Genomic DNA, 17,542 nt, shown 5'->3' with positions numbered 1-17,542 from the left:
AGGGGTTGTAAAAAGGCCTTCAGGCATGCTCCTAACCCTCTACATTCTCACACGACAGCCTGACATACTTTGTCTTCACCAAAATATATGGAACTTTCTATAAAAATATATTAATCATAAGTATAGTTAGCAAGTCTGTATTCTTTGATGATTGATACAGTGTAGCTTAATATTAAGGTTGGCATCCAATTAAAGTTTCTGGAACAGATTCCAGGTTCCATATCTACGTATATTACTGCTTGTGGTTATTACTGGTAAAGTACTTTAAACTGCTGAATTGTCCAAATTTAAAATTGAACCTGTCCTAGCATCTGAATGAAGTACGTAATTAAGAGCAAACTCTGTAACTGAAGTCAGCTCTCTACTTAATTCACATCTATGGTTACATAAGCATTGCAGTAATCACCCCAATCATCCTTTTCTTTGTTTATATAGTAAGCTAAAAAGAAATTATGAAGAACTCAACACTTGTAAAACTTTAATTGAGGAATATTATTCCTAAACTTTTAGTTTATATGCTTTTCATTCTTCCAAGTACTTTCAATACTTTGATAAAAAAAATTATCAGCTTCTGACTGATAAAAAGAGCAGGCTTCTGACTTCAAATGCCTCATAAAGTGCAGGCTTACAAGGACCGCCAGCTTCTGCAAGTACGTATCTTTTCCTTTATTTTTCAATCTTAATTAACTTTATAAGTAATCAATCAAAATTAATCTTAAAAGGTATAGAGTTATTTCATAAGATTATATCATTATTAATACTTACAAGAAAATACCATACAGAAATTGAAAATTTTATTTCATAATATAAACACAAATTAAAATTTATTTGGTTTATACGTACACAAATAACAAAAACTGTCAACAACGATCATCTCTCTATGTGCAGAAGATTTTTTGAAATGCATGAATGTAAGTACACATGATATGACCAGTCTTCTTAAAATTTATGTATGCTCAAAACTTGAGATACAAATTAAGGTTATTCCCCAATATCCAGAAAATTCAATAATTCTGATTATTTTGACATCAGATTTTAATGCTCTCTGTCTCAACGATGATAGGATCTCTGGTCTCAAAATGTCTAGACATTCCTGTAATGGTAAAAGTTATGTATAAAACAACAAAGAGCAATCCAAGGATGAAGAGGAGGGTGTATCTCACACCCAGCTCCTGGTGAATCTCCTTAAAGAATGTGACGATCACAGACAGAGTCTCTTGTCTCTCTTTTGTGGATGATTTTTCTAACCTACAGAAGTGATGAATAACATCTGTAGCAACTCCTCTTTTCTCTGCCATCTGCCTAGGCCTCAATCCTGCTTTATTTCTGAAACAAGGAAAAATTATAAACCATTGAAAATGTTGAGAAACTATACTTGTAGGTCATGGTGGAGAATGTATATCCACTGAAAAATTATGGAACATTTATTTTGCAAAAGGCAGTTTGATTGAGACGTACTGCTGTGGGAATTGGAGTTGATAGAAAAATGGGCTTTACATTTTTCCAAATAAAGGTTTATACCTGATAATCTTTCCTTAATTTCATATTATAAATTAATTGATGCCTTTTCAAGTGAATCAATTCCTAAATATCACACCAATGTTTCCCTATGATATAACAATGCAGGCATTGTGATAAAGTGTAATTTTTTGAACTTAACATCCCAATGCACCCAGGACAACAACTTTACATGAAATAACTCAAACTCAACCCAAAAAGTCTACAGGAATTTTTCATTGTGAAAGAAATGAATTTACTATGATAATTATTTTGAAAAATTGAGAGAAGTGTTCTCAGAATTTTTAATTAGATTTGAGAAGTTTGATTTTTCCTTTTACTAGTATATAGATCATGTCAGCATCTCAGGATAAAAAGAGGATATTTTTTTGAAACTTTTTTCTATATAATGATTCAAACAGTTCTTCACTGAAAGGTATGACATGCATTTGATGAAAAATCAACAAAAAGTGAGTGAAATAGAAACCTGTGTAGTCGAAAAGGATGAACGAGCATACAAATGCAACAAAAATATAGGGCTGGAGCAGGAACTGAACTTGGGGCCCCTGCAATTCTAGTCAGGAGCTCTAGCACTGACTTACTCAGTCTGATATCCACAGCCCATATAGCCCTAACTTCTACATCTAATTCATAGTATATTGTACAGCATCTATATGTAGATATGATATTGTTATATTGCAAACATGTCAATATTAAATAATAATGTTTTCATGGATTCTGTACATCTGACACGACTAAATAGGTTGGGATCAATTGTCCAAATGCCTTAATGGGATATAAAATTGAATTGCAAAAATTTGAAAAAATTCATTTTGCTACAAATATGGTAAATATGCATTAACAAGTTTTATCTGTCTGCAAATAACGTCAACAATAGATTTTGCTGATATAGATTCACATCTGTATTCTATGATTTACATTTGTTAACTACAGGTAAGAGTTGTTAATCATACTAGTTTCACAATCATGAAACTAATCAAACTATATTTATTAGATAAACTATTTTTTACAATTGCAAATGTTAGTTTTCAGTGTTCATTACAGTTACAAAGATGATCGCTTTAACTATGGTTTACAAAGGTGCAACATAAATCAATGGGGTTAACTAAAGTTTCATAGATGATAAACTATGTTAATCAACTGTTATTTTTAGATTAAGAACCCTAAACCATTAAATAAAATTTATAAATAGTGCCTGTTTGGGAGGGTAACAGTTGAAATTGACGCCCCAAACAAAAACCATTATCAACCAACGCGAGGCAGTAGTAGTAAATCTAGTTTACTATGAAACTATGTTTAGCACATTTTTGTAAATTGGCATGCCATATTTTTGTGGATTTATATTCATTACAAAATCAATTTTTTTGCACTTACGTCAAATTTATATCCCAATTGGGATATTATATCCCAAAAGGGTTATTAAATCACATTTGGAATTACAGTCAAGTCGTACCCAACCCGACTCGCACCCAAACCAACTCGTACTAAATAGTCAGGTCGTACCCAAAACTATATGGTTCACTCGAGTCCCAGTCATAGATCTCAGTGTATTTGAATACGGGCAGATCAATATTTATTATAAGAAAATAAAATGAATGGCTTTTATTTGTATGTTGTTATGTTTTGTATATTATCGATAACATTAATATGCGAATTGTATAAAAAATTTAAAAGAATTTGTTATAAAAATCTAGTATACTATAGTTCTGTACTTGAATGCGGACGGATCAAAGAATGATTATGAGCAGGTTAACTATCATCAATTACAAATAAAATTAATTGCTTTATGTGATTCCGTTCAACCGATCAATCAATGAGTTTGTCAGCACAAAATAAAAATGCTGCTCATAATTAAGAAGAAACACACATTTTCATCACTTTTGGAAGATCAACATGGTTCGAGAGAGGTGTGTTTCCTGCAAGAAAATGGTAAGTAAATCACTATATTAGATATTGTTTTATAATTAAAACATATTTTTTTGAGTAATCAAACGGATTAGGCAACAGGCAAAGTTAATTTAAAGTTAAATAAAACATAAATAAAAAACATAACATATGAATGAAAACTATTGTATATTATTTTTTTAAGTATAAATATATTTTTCCCGTGGGTACGAGTTGACTAGTGAAGTCGTACTCAAATATTTGGGTACGAGTTGGTTTGGGTGTGAGTCGGGTTGGGTACGACTTGACTTGACGATTGGTCCCAACCTGCTAAATGAAGCTTTGTAGCTATATCAGTGATTGTACATGACCTTATAGTCCTTGTATAATTGCATGGTCAGTGCTCAAAACAAATTATTTACCTTGCATTTACATCAGCTCCATAAGAAACAAGCAAATCTATAATCTCACAGTAACCGCTCAAATGTAAAGGCGTGTTGCCATTTTTGTCAGATACCGTTGCATCTGCACCGTTTTCCAATAGTAACTTTGTTATTTCCGAATTTCCTCTACACGCAGCATGGAATAATACAGTTCTACCCATCTGGTCCTTTTCATTTAAATCAACTTCACTCTTCTCAAGAAGAAGATGTAATTCATATTCGTTCTGGCTCTGTACAGCTTCCACAATAGTGTTTGTCGCTTCCATTGCACCAAAATCACATTCTGACATCTCAACGCGAAAATCGAATGTCCGTTTGTTTTAGTTCAGTCGTTCTATTCGATATTCGTAAAAATATAAGTATGCATCACAGATTCACAGTAGGCGAATTGGTGTTAGCAGAACAACAAAGTTATTTTGTAATTATCTGTTTTTTATTATTGAAAACATTATAATGCAAGGCTATAAAAAACATAGCGCGAATCAAATTTAACCTACTTAACAACTAAATCCAATTGCTTATATCAAGTTAAAAAAGAAGGAACAAAGACTTAACTTATGTTGTCAAACTGAACTTTTGCTAGCTTTTCTGAACAAAAATAATATAGCAATTGTTTTGAATTGTTTTACAGAAGAATAACTTTTTGTCGCTATGCAAAGAGCTTTACTTTTTTGCATTGGTGTGGGGGTCTCACATAATAACAACACTCACACGGGTGATACTAAAACAAGTCCCACGGAGAAAACAAGTCCCACGTAAGTCCCACGTAAGTCCCACGGCAAATGCGGCTATATATCGATATAATTATGATTGATTATTATTAAATGTGATAAAACAATCATAATTAACACAACAAAATATTTTTATAAGCTTTTATTACGGATTTATCGACGAAAAATCAAAGATGTTGGTAAAGATAGATAACTCGTACGTAGAATTCATACGGCAGCAGAAGAAATCTGTATACATGGTATACCCGCCGTTTATTGATGGATAATTCAAATTTTCTTTAACAAAATAAAATCTAATAGCAATAAAAAATGACTTTATATTCATTAAATAACACAAACTAAGTAAAAGTCGGGTAAGTGGACAACTCCTACGCAGAATGCATTCACCGCCGAGAAAAGAGCACACCTGCCGCTTACCTGATGGGCGATCTTAATGTTTTACTTTTATTTTCTAACTTTAAAAATGATCATATTAATATTGATGAAAAAAATACCACATTTATTGATTAACACTCAATAAATTAGTAAAAATCATGAAAGTAAAAAAAAAAAAATTCCGCAGAATCCATAATCTAAACAACTATTATAATTGCTAATTTTTTTTATTTTCTTTATTGTTTTTTTTTTTTTTTTGGTATGTAAGTAAGTAAGTAAGTAAATGATTTATTATAGTGACATGTGTTTTATAAACAAATAAAGATACATGTATATGATATAATACCTTAATGAATAAACACCCGGTCCATCGGACCTATATGTCACTTTATAAACATGAATATACAAATAATAAGTTTACGCATTGTTATTTTTATATAGGATGGATTGTCTGCACATAAAAGCTGAATATATTTTGCCGTTTGTCTAGGAAAGTTAGATAAGAGAAAACCAGTGCAGTCTGAGTCTGACATGTTTAGTGATCGATTATTAAAGCCAATACTAGTAAAGAATTCGGTTCTAAGTTTTGAATAAGATGTACAATGTAATAAAAAAATGAAATTCGTCTTCTATTGCTTCTACAGAACATATAATACATAGCCCATCGTTTACTTCCTCCCCCCTAAATCGCCCTTTTTCTATTCTGATAGGAAGAACACCACACCTAAATTGTGCTAATATAGATCTATAAGGTTTGGGTATGTCCATTGTAACATATTTTTCTAAATTAAAATCACTTTTGAAAGACCTGTAAGTTCTTAGTTTTGAATATGTATGTAAGTCTTTTATTTCATTGTACTAAAAAATGCATAGATAAAATTATTAATTTCTTTACGCAAATTTAGAAGAAAAAAAAGCGCGAATGACTTAAAAATAAAGGGAGACTTCTTACGACTGTGGATTTAAAATGCACGCCTGCCATTTATCGTTATGTTATTTTATTTGTAAATTATTTCAGATGGCTGTAAAGTTAACATTTTGCTTTATGATTATGTTCAGAAGAGAAGTTTACTTATTGCTGTGATTAATTTATTATATTACATGAAGTTGGGTGATACGAGTTTTATTTAGTCCGTATATCACTCCTTTTAAGTTTGACCCAGTTCTGTTCTCTCTAAGAACTGTCATGTTCTAAATTTTGAATTTACTGGGTGGGTTTAAATACAAAATTTACACGTGTTGGAAATTTTGTATTTACACCCACCCAGTAAATTCAAAATTTACAACATGACAGAACCATGCGTTCATTCGGAGTGTTTTTTGGGGGGTGGGGGGGTATTCAGGTTTGTCGGGGGAGGGGGTCGGGGCATATTTTTGGTCATTTTACAATGAAAATTTACGAAATTTGATTTTTTTTCCGGGGGGGGGGGATTCCACCCCATCCTCCTAATCCCATCTAGATCAGCTCATGAAAAGTCTGTAAGTGGTGAAAATCTTCCTAAAAGTCAAAGAAAAAATCTTGCATCTACTCAAAAAAAAAAAGATTGATGACTGAAATAAATATTTGATGGAAGTTCATGAGTTATACTAACATATAGATGTATTGTTATTAAATTGTTATTGTCAGAAAGAACATTCTAACTGTCTACAGCAGCTTACTGTTCACGAGACTGTTCCACGATCTTTGGGTCTAAAGACCAACTCTGTTTTAAATGTTTTTTCTACATAATGAATGAAAAATCGTGTGTCAAAAATAGAAACCAGCAGAGATCGTCATATTTTTCGAAACCCTTATGATAAAAGAGAAGGCTTTGAAAACATGTATAAATATGTAGTTGTTTGCTTGTCAATTTTCAGCAAGGAATCAAGCTAGCTGTTTTCTCGAGATTTCCATTATATTCCCCCAATTTATTCGGAAACCTATGGAAATCTATACATATGTTAAAAGTAACTTCCTACTGAAATAAATGTTTTCGACTTCTAATTTTATCGAATTATTCATAATAACTGCTAGAATCACACAAGCGTATATGTATACAAGTATGTATATTTATAAACATGCATTTCTTTCTCTCTTTCTTTGTCTTCCCTCCTTCTTTCACTTCATCTCTTTCTCCGTCTTCTCCATCCATCTCTCTCTCTCTTTCTTTCTCTCTTCATGAACGGAAAAACCATATAAACATCGAGAGAGAAAAATACTTATATATATGTAGTTGAACCTGCGTTTAACTGTTCTAGTACATGTATTTTTTCAATACAATTAAAATACATGTATAGAGAAAACTATCAAGCAAACGGGATTGAATGTGTAGGAAAATAAATAAATAGATATAGGACATGCACAAAAAATCTGTGCCAATATATCAATCATTTTCAAACTGATAGACACATTTTAATATTTTTGTAGCGAGTCGGTAAGAGTTCCACTGCAACATTCACATTCTAAATGTTCGAAAAGCAAAATGTCATCCGACAATTTTAATGAATCACACTGAACAGAATGAAACGAAGGTCGAGAAATGTTTTACGTTTGATAAAAACAGGGACGTATATACTAAGTATATACGCCCCTGATAAAAACGAAAGTCAAGAATAATGCAAGAATAATGCATGGCTGCATTACCAAATATTATTTATTTGTTAATGTATATACAAGTACATGTATTTATTGACATGTGCATATGTTTTTCGTACGACAAACAATCATTCACTTCACTTTCCCTCAAACGGTTATACGCAGAGTTTTGTATAAAAAAAGAAGAAAAAAAAAGAAAGAAGCGGGACCATTGTCACAATCTGAACACGAACACGTTGATTAATGTATTTTTTTTTTAATCTCTATAAATCATGTACTAATTAAAAAATAACTTGCTCATTATTTCCTTTACTACTTTACTATAATATTTGGGGCTAGTGGAAGGGGGGGGGGGGGGGGCTACATGTCCAAAGATGATTGGTGATCGTTGGCTCTACCTATACACGTGTATATATACACGTGTTAGTTTCTTGTATATTCTGTGTGAATTGAACGGTTTTTTTGTCGCTTAAGCAACAATAGACCTTTACCTACCTGTATATTGGGAGACGACCGTGAAGCACACCGTGTACACAACCCCCACCCCATCTCTCTCTCACTCTCTCTCTCTTTCTCTCTCTCTCTCTCTCTATCTCTCTCTCTCTCTCTCTCTAATATTTTAGGTGACTAGGAAAAATAACAGTTATGAACGAGTAGATCTATGAAACACAAAAAAGTTATGTTTCAAAATACTATGCAGTCCACTTTTATTAATCCCGTTGATAGAGCAAGGTCGCTACATGCAACAGAATTATCAGAGTTTCTGACACCCAATTAAAACTTATATGTAATCTTTATGTAATCTATATGAAATTGAAGACGAATAACACTCAATCCTTATAAATCTCATGTACACTTACACTGAACACTTAATCAAAAAATGTTATAAGCCATCAGTGTTTTAACTATAGTCAAACTTAAGTATAATTTCTATAGTACATTCATAACCATAAACATTTAAACATGTGTGTTACTATCTTCGAAAAGCTTATAAAATACAGAAAAACAAAATTGTTTTTGTAAAGAAAAGTATAATTCATTATTATTTACGAAACAGACCAGACATATATTAACCAAGAAGATTGCCATGTCATTGTGTTGAATCATTTTACAACGTTAAACATTGTACCGGGTGCTTTTTTTTTCCTCCATTGAAAATTGAAACCAAAATATACCCGGTTACATTCGTTACACTGCAGTGTAAAATTTTGCTATAGTCTTATGAATGACGTATGTAATATTTGTTTTTAGAAACAAAATCAGGACTTGAAGATTTACATATAGTTTGGTGAACTAGGCAGTGAAAGTCTTAGATCTAGATATGAAAAAGAACAGGCTAACGTACTTGTGTAAGCATTCCAGATTTTATAATTATTTGTTCTCCAAAATTCATAATTTTAGTAAATTTATATGAAGAAAGAATATACGTTTAAAGCAAAGTGCACGCACATTTTCGTATACACAATCAGTTTTGTACAATGTTAGTAACTGTTTACATCTTGAAAAACTTGGAGAAGATGTAAGAATTTTTCTTTGGCTTTGTAGATGATTTTCGATCACATACTTTTCATGAGCTAAATCTAGATGGGATTCGGGGGTGGGGGAGGGGGAGTTGGAGTTCCGCCCCCGTGGAGCAAATCAAATTTCTTAAATTTCCCCGATCCCCTCCCTTAACAAACCTGAATATACCCCTCAAAAATATTCTGGATGAACGGATGGTTTTTATTACGTTTTATGAAAGTTTTAAGTTGAAGAATTTCTTACCGTTTTATCGCCGAACTTGGACGAACAACGCTTGAAAATGAGTCAAAAACGTTGACGTCTGATATATTTATGGACATCTTGGAGCCCCGGGCCGTCATTTAATTGTGTGTGCACGCAGGAAAATCTCCGATGGAGACCAAAGGGTTCATATATGAATGCTACTATTTTTTTTATAGGAAAAACGTTTAAAACTTGAATCACAGAGGTTTAAAGATGGGAAAACTGGTGGTTTTTTTTTTAGCCCTTGCAGCACCCCCCCCCCCCCCCCCCCCCGGGATCTTGCACTTACAGATTTCGCTTATTTACCTCATCTAAAGTTGAAACTGCATAGACAGAAATTTTTGGACCTAAATGATCTATGAAATACCACAAAAGGCATTATACAAAAGCTTGACAAATAATGGTATGAACGTGCATTTTATAAATCGGTTAAATGTCTTAAAAAGTGTGTGGAACTGAAAGGTGTTTACTTTGAAAAAGAGTAACATGTTTGACTTTCAGTTGTTTGACGTCACCTGACTTCGTGGAATTATGAAATGTTGCTCCGTAAATCTAATTCACGCAAAGTAAAAATCGCTGTATCTTTTGGAAAAAAATTTAAATTCATATGATTTTTTGCATACTTATTTTCAAATGGTAGTCATTTAATAAAACATACGCCATCCTATAAAGTTCACAGTAATTTTGCCGTAAATCACTGTCCGCGAAGTTTTCTAACAACCCTCGTACGTACAGTTGATTAAAAAAAAAAAACTAAGGTTATGAAAAAATCATGTCCATTAATATAGGTAGCTATTCGACAAGGGTAATTTAAGCGTACACATGTACATTCCTTCAGGCTTGTGTGTTTCGTATAGACTAGTTCTTAAATCTTTCACTGTATTATAATTTATCATAAAGGACTCAGTGACAGGCATAATAATTTTTTTTTATTAATATGATCATTTTTAAGTTAGAAAATATAAAACATTAAAATAACCCATCAGGTAAGCGGCAGGAGTGCTCTTTTCTCGGCGGGCGAATGCATTCTGCGTACGAGTTGTCTACTTACCTGATTTTTACTTAGTTTGTGTCAATTAATGAATATAAAGTCAACTTTTTACTGCTATTAGATTTTATTTTGTTGGAGAAAATTAAAATTATCCATCAATTAAACGGCGGGCATATAGATTTCTTCTGCTACCGTATGAATTATACGTACGAGTTATCTACCTTTACCAACATCTTTGATTTTTCGTCGATAAATCCGTAATAAAAGCTTATAAAAATATTTTGTTGTGTGAATTGATATTATTTCATCACATTTAATCATAATCAATCATAATTATATCGATATATAGCCGCATTTGCCGTGGGACTTACGTGGGACTTACGTGGGACTTGTTTTCCCCGTGGGACTTGATTTAGTATCAGCGCACTCACACAGAGATGAGGAACAGAGATGGGTAAAGTTAAACAATAATGAATTTGAAAAACATTTTCCAGGATTTCAACCCCAGGTAAACTAACGGTTCTGTAGAGGTCGTCATCATTTTATTCAAATACAAAACTTATAGTGTTTTTAGAAAGGAAAGACCTACTTACACATTTGCATAATGACATGGTCTCTGTTCTTATAGTCAGATTTATAGAGCATGAACTATTGCATGAGACTATTGCTTTTTTCTTCTATTTAATAAAGGTTGGAGATTTAATTTTGCACGGAAATAGGGTCAGTAGTTCATTTAGATAAGTGTATTTTTCATTTAAACAATTAAAATTTCTTTGATGATTCATGCGGAATATAAAGGCAGCAACATTGCAGAAAATGTACATAACCCACGTTAGTAGGTTGTGCAATTTTTTTCTGCAATAATCACTACTTTTGTAACCCGCATGAATCATCAAAGAAAGTCTGTTACTGTTTATAACATCATTGGAAACCTACAGTTGATTACAGGTCACCTCTCTCCATCAACTGTGTGTCCATTTAAACTTCAATGCTCATTTGTTTGGTGGCTCACATTACACCCTGAGTAAATTGGCCCAATCAACAAGTCATTTTAACCGCACGGTCATTACAGTATTCAAATGGTTTCGACTGATCGATAAATTGTTTAGAACTGGATTGTTTAGATTTCAGTTCTGTTAGTTTCTATAGAGTTTTAAATTACAATGAATCAATTTCTGTAAGAAATAGAGGGAATAATACTTACTGGATACAAATATAAAGATTTTAGCATTGTTTAGAAACATTTTTTTAATAGATGCACAGAAATTTGAATTAGTAACTAGTGCTTGTAAAGTATTTAAATTTTCCGTCATTTGATTTTCTGTTTTAATTTATGACATTTCGGTGAATTACCAATTTTTATTTGGGATGGAAGGAACAATGACAGACTAGACCAGGATTTGAACCCAAGCCCCCTGAAGCTCAAGTTAGATGCTCTACCAACTGAGCTATATGGTGTCATTAAGATCAATAATTCATCATCCCAGGTTCTTTCCCTTGGCTTTCTTTGCTTGCTAAGGGTTTATTAAGATCTGTTACTCTCCTCTCTAACCCTTTAATAAGAGTTTGGAGTCATCAGCTATCTGTTGAATGTACACATCAAACAATTGCAAGAATGAATTTGTGAACTCAATCAATAGCCAAACTATGCGAGATACACACAATCCTATTAGCTAGTAATGATGTTAATGGAAACTAGTGTGATTTTATTATTCACTAGTAGGCAATACTTAAAGGCTACAAAACTCATACTAAATTCGCCACAGTTGGGAGAGTAAAGGAGCAAATTGTAAAGCGTTGCCTAGCAAAGATGTACCCTGGCAGGAGTTAGTTCCAGGGGTTCTCTATCCAGATGCTCTGATTAAATAGTCAAGGGGCCTGGGTTTGAATCCCAGTCCAGTCTGTCATTATTTATACCATCCCATTAAATTGGTACACTGTACCCCTAAAGCTAAGTGAGCTATTTGGCACTTGCGATCGAACTGGTCTGACTGTTGCATGTTGATAGGAGCTAGAGCAAATCCAGTATTTCATTTACCGTATATCAAGACATCTTAAGAAATGATAATGTGCACTTTGCACTTATAAATGTCTGCATACTTTCAAATTCAATCCAGAGACTGCATTCTATATACCAAAATACAACATGAATAGTTTTATAGATATTAGATATATTGGGTATGTATAGTACACACTGTTCAATCAATGGTTTTCTTTATTTTCAGTAAGTCCTTGGTCAATGTATAGTACACACTGTTCAATCAATGGTTTTCTTTGTTTTCAGTAAGTTCTTGGTCTTCACCTGCCTGCTGCTGTTCTCCCTGCTGTTTGCCCTGAGGTTGGACAACACTATAGAATGGAGCTACTGGGTCATATTTCTTCCAATATGGATCTGGAAACTATTTGTCATAGTCGGAGCTTCCTTAGGAAGCTACATTTGGTGGAAACATCCACAGTATAGGTAGGATACACAGAAAACTTTATACTGATAAAAGTTCTGTGGCTGAGAGTTGGATACATGTGATAAATAAACTGGATAGTTTTCATCTTAATAAAAATTTACTGAATCTTCGCTTTTAATGATAAGCTACAGAAAAATACACAGATAGTAAAGTGCTAGAGACAACATTTTGTTTTAAACCAATGAATACAATAAATTTATGATGCATTTTAAGATGAGGGAGAGTGAGAGACAGACTTAGCTTGAAGAAGTCTCTATACTTGTTGTACATTGTACTGTAATTCTTTGCCAATTACAACTTCAGTGTTTTGTCGTAGAATGGAACACAACAGCCATGTTCAGTTCAAGGCGATGGTGATCTGTACGGGGATGCACCTGCTGCTGCTGATGTTTGAGTTCCTGGCCTGTAACAACCTTGAGGCCGAGACCCACTCCTGGATCCTGGTCTTCATCCCCCTCATGTTCCTGTCCCTCGTCTCCATCGGCATCTGTATCTGGGCCGTCAAAAATGACCGGTCTTTTGAGGTGAGACAGAACGTCCAAAAAGTAAAATACAGTAAAACACGCTGATTGCATGGTACAAGAGCTGAACACTTTTGATTTGTTACAGACATATTTTGTAACATCCTTTGAATTTAAACTGTGTTTTTACTGGGTTTAACTGTATGATTTCTCTGATGCAAAATATAGTAATGATGCAGTGTTTTGAAAATGTACATGAATATCTGAAATGCTGTATGAGACCCAGCTCCAGAGACCAAAAGAACATATCACAATGTCCATTGTGTGTTTACATAGAAAATTAAGAAACATAATTGTATATTTTTTAATATATTGTCTTTTTTGTTTGTAGATGGAGTTCTTTTGCTCAGTTAACATTCTACAGTTTATATTTATTGCCCTGCGCCTTGATAAATATATAGACTGGAGTTGGGTGGTAGGTACACAGTCTTTTGTAGTTTAAATCAGTTACTGTGAAACTAGTAAACACTTTTCAGGCATTTATTATGCAAAAACCTAAAGTTGTCAGTCTGTACATCCCTCTGTCTGTCTAGATATCTGTCCAATATGATTTGTATAGAATATAGTATCACTTATCATTGGCCAATCTTTGTCAAATTTCAATTACTGAGTGGTATTGGGATGGAGATGTGCAGTGATAAACACATTTTCTAGATCTAAGAACAAGGTGAAAAATATCAGTGAAATCCTTGTCTAGAACAAGGGTGACCTCCCTTTGCCCAATCTGACTTATAGTTCACACAAAAATGTTTGTACAGAGTGTGCATTGACATTAAACTTATAGTTTTTGTTTGACTAAAGTGATAGCTGTTCAATCTCTTTCAGATTGTTTTCATTCCAATGTGGATCGTGATGTGTACGGCTATGATAGGGGTTCTCTACGTCATCATCTTCGCCATTATCACCGTAAAATCTCCTGACATCATTCCTCAGCATCGGCGAGGAAATATTTCAATAGCCATTGGAAATTCCTTCATTGTTGTTCCATTACTAATATTCGAGGTACTCATTTTAATTACATCAGCTATACCTGAAGTCCTAGGCATTTCATGTAGTTAACAAAGCAGGGTTGAGGTTGTGCTTTTATTGTTTTCTGAGAAAAATAGGTGATTTGAAAGAACTTTTACACAGCAACTGAAATCAATATAAGATAACGGTAGATTACTTAAGGTGAGAATTGTTGTAGAACCATTTTTACAAATATAAACCTTTTTTGACAGGTGCTGTTAGCCAATCGTCTGGATGGGGATAATCATTTTAAATACACTGCCATAACTGTCCCTCTGTTTGTGTCCCTCATAACAATGATATGTCTGTCATTTGGGTCAAAGGGAGGCAACCAGTGTAAGTATTATCTGCATAAACTTATTGTGGAGAAAATAGAGCATTTTTCATGTGTGTTTGTGGGTGAATTTGCATGCTATTGTTCACAAGTTTGTGGGCAAGTTTAAAAGAAAATCATAAACTTAACTTTGGATAGGTCTGAATTATAAAAATGTTACTGTTGTTTTTAGGGTGGTTCGGAATGCGCAAGGACTTCTGTCAGTTTCTCCTTGGAGTGTGTCCCTTCCTTCAGGAGTATGGTAATATATCATACTCCCTCCACAAAAACCGCCAAAACCAAGAGGAGTCTACCACACAAACCACGACAGACACCGCCAAAAAATACAAGCTTCCCGACGTCTCCAAAGTAGTGGTGCCGGTCATTTCTATAGAAACACCAGATTAAGCGTGAACTCCTGCCTGATTTCTGTACAGTGGCTGCCTGATAAGTTACAGATGTTGAATATGCATTCCATTTTCTGTTCATCAAGAGCATGCTTATTTGCTTCAACAACACAAATAAAGACTAACGTGGACTGAGGCTGATTCACAACAAACTGTCATATGCTGTCTTTTTATTTTGAATTGTGATGTGATGCTTCATGTGAATGTTATATTACATGTATTTATTTTAGGTTTATCTCCCTCTGTATCTTCCATCATTAGTGGTTCATTAACCACCAAACATTGTGTAGTTCATACCCAGCTCTCAGAAACTAGTCGTTAATTGTAGATGTACAAGGGTTTTAACTGATCAACTTTTCTCTCTTTTCAAGACAATGTCCATGCATTATGAATGAGACATTTTAACACACTAATACATGTTCATTTATATTATGAAATATTTAAATAATCATATTGATTGTATAAAACGTTTTGTTGACCAGTGAGAGGTGATTGATTTCTGCCATATTTGTTTGTTTGTGTCATGTCCTTTGTCGGACAGTCGACTAATTTTGTATTTCTCTTTCTAACAGATGAGAACTAATTCATTTGACCGAGAATCAAATGAATTCAATTCTATTGTTCTTGTATTCATATGAAACTTTAATTTTATGACATGATTTAACTTTGAGATATACAAGTATAGAGAAGTTAATTTGTAACCAAACATGCACATGGAGAAAAAAACAGTTTTTGTATTTTTACATTTGTGCAATTGAATTATAGGCAATAATGATTTCTAATGTGATATTTTCTTCTGTTTCATTGTATTTGTTCATATAAAGGGTAAACCTGTTTGTTACATGATTCAAATGTGTCAATACATCCTGCCTTTTAGCTTACCTGAGCGAAAGCTAGAGTAATTTGTATTTCATTTTTTCAGTGTTGGAGTTGTCTTCCATCAGCTTCTTTTTCATCAAATTAAGAAGATACAAGAAAATAATAAAAATATAAAAGGAGGTGTTTAAATAATTTCCTTCCAATAAACCAGCAAAATCAAAATTTTAACATAACGATTCTTAATATGTAGGGTAAAATTGATTTGTTCAAACCATGATTGTAGAATCAGAAAGAGGCAAAGGAGGTCAAAACCTCACAGTAAGACATGATGTTGATAGAGGTTTTAGAAATCTTCCTCTGAAGCATATGCCATTATGGAGCTATAACGTGTGAAGTAATGTGACAGTAAGCTAATATGTGTGAATTTAGAGAGGTGCCTCAACTAGGTGTACGGCTTTAATTTTACGATTAAATTCCTTTAAAGAATATGGAAACAATATAGTAAAATAAAGTAAGTAAATAATTAAAATAGAAGCAAATTGGTATAAATTATATACTTTGCCCCCCCCCCCCCCACTTTCACTGAAAGTGAATCCTTGCATCTGGTTGTGGAGGGATTATAACTTTGATAGCTGAGTTATGTGGGTGTGTTAATGTTTTAATGTGCAAAGGTTAGTGTTCAAGGTAGTCTACACGAAGAAAAACTTTGCACTTGCAATCATAAATCTTTGAATACGTATAATAAGTAAAACCCTATTGATTTTTCAAAGTTCTCCTTGAATTTATTCCAAAGGGGCAAAAAAGTAATGTTTTGGAGGCGTGTTTGGGGTTACATTCAAATACAATGAACATGCAGGATATAATTTATGAAATTGATAAGAAATCAAGGTAGGTGGGGTTTTCAAGTTGGGCGATTATTCAATTTTTTACGCACATTTTTCTGATAAAAATAGGATATGTTAAGTTAACTGTAAGGATAAAATTGATGCAAACTAAATAGAAAAATTTTAATTTAGGATCATATAGGAACAAGACAAGTCAAAAATAGGTCACTTTCTAACACGGGTCACCTGATTTAGTGATTAGGCCATTTCGACTCGGTTGCTCAGGTGAGCTATAAGGCCCATGGCCATTGGTCTCGTTATTTTTCGTCTTGCTGTATATACAGTGTTCTCTGTGTTGTATACTGGTTATTGGACAGGCAACATGCTGAATTGTCATGTTAAAATCTTTTGGATTAATATGCCAATCAGATTGAATTAAGTGAAAAAAAGACAATTCTAATGAGATGTGTTTTCTGTCAGCTGTTTATCGATCTGAATATAGATATTCAAAATAACAAACTTTTTTTATCTATTTTATCACATATATTATGCTTAGAGGCGAAAATTTGCATATTGTTGAAAGGAGCAAAAATGTGCATTGAAATGAAAAATAAAATGCTGATAACCACATGAAATTTTTTTTAAAGCAAGTGATAATATCTTTTTTTATTTGTTTTTTTATCATAGCATATGTTTCAATTTTCTTGACCTTCAGGCCTGGTTGTTTTTCTCTTTCGGATCTCGCCCCGGATTCTAGTTTTATCCAATGTAACATCTCCATGCTTCTGTCTAAGATGACAGTGAAACCAAATACTTTAAACCAACATTTATTTGCGGCGACTTTATTTCGCGATTTACTTCCAATAAACTGGTTCGCGACGACTAATGTTCGCGACCAAACCTTTTC

At 33.2% G+C, this 17,542-nt stretch overlaps 1 protein-coding gene and 1 non-coding gene across 2 annotated transcripts; one reads left to right on the top strand and one right to left on the bottom strand.

The window, feature by feature from the left end:
* Window positions 1-779: 779 nt before the first annotated feature.
* On the bottom strand, window positions 780-4,246 carry LOC105328463 (uncharacterized). Its single transcript, XR_010711759.1, has 2 exons — window positions 3,825-4,246; window positions 780-1,326 (listed from the first exon to the last, which is right to left on the bottom strand). It is a non-coding gene; the product is annotated as an uncharacterized protein (transcript).
* Window positions 4,247-4,414: 168 nt separating this feature from the next.
* On the top strand, window positions 4,415-17,100 carry LOC105328461 (transmembrane protein 185A). The gene is made up of 8 exons (XM_066078323.1): window positions 4,415-4,560; window positions 10,717-10,789; window positions 12,566-12,742; window positions 13,060-13,267; window positions 13,596-13,679; window positions 14,090-14,266; window positions 14,485-14,608; window positions 14,779-17,100. Exons 2-8 carry the CDS (start codon window positions 10,752-10,754, stop codon window positions 14,991-14,993), a joined length of 1,023 nt encoding a protein of 340 aa, XP_065934395.1. The 5' UTR covers window positions 4,415-4,560; window positions 10,717-10,751; the 3' UTR covers window positions 14,994-17,100.
* The last annotated feature ends 442 nt before the right edge of the window (window positions 17,101-17,542 follow it).

The sequence above is a fragment of the Magallana gigas genome, chromosome 3 (assembly GCF_963853765.1).
Source record: "Magallana gigas chromosome 3, xbMagGiga1.1, whole genome shotgun sequence".
Classification (NCBI taxonomy): Eukaryota; Metazoa; Mollusca; class Bivalvia; order Ostreida; family Ostreidae; genus Magallana; species Magallana gigas.
This window is presented reverse-complemented; position numbering and strand designations above follow the sequence as displayed.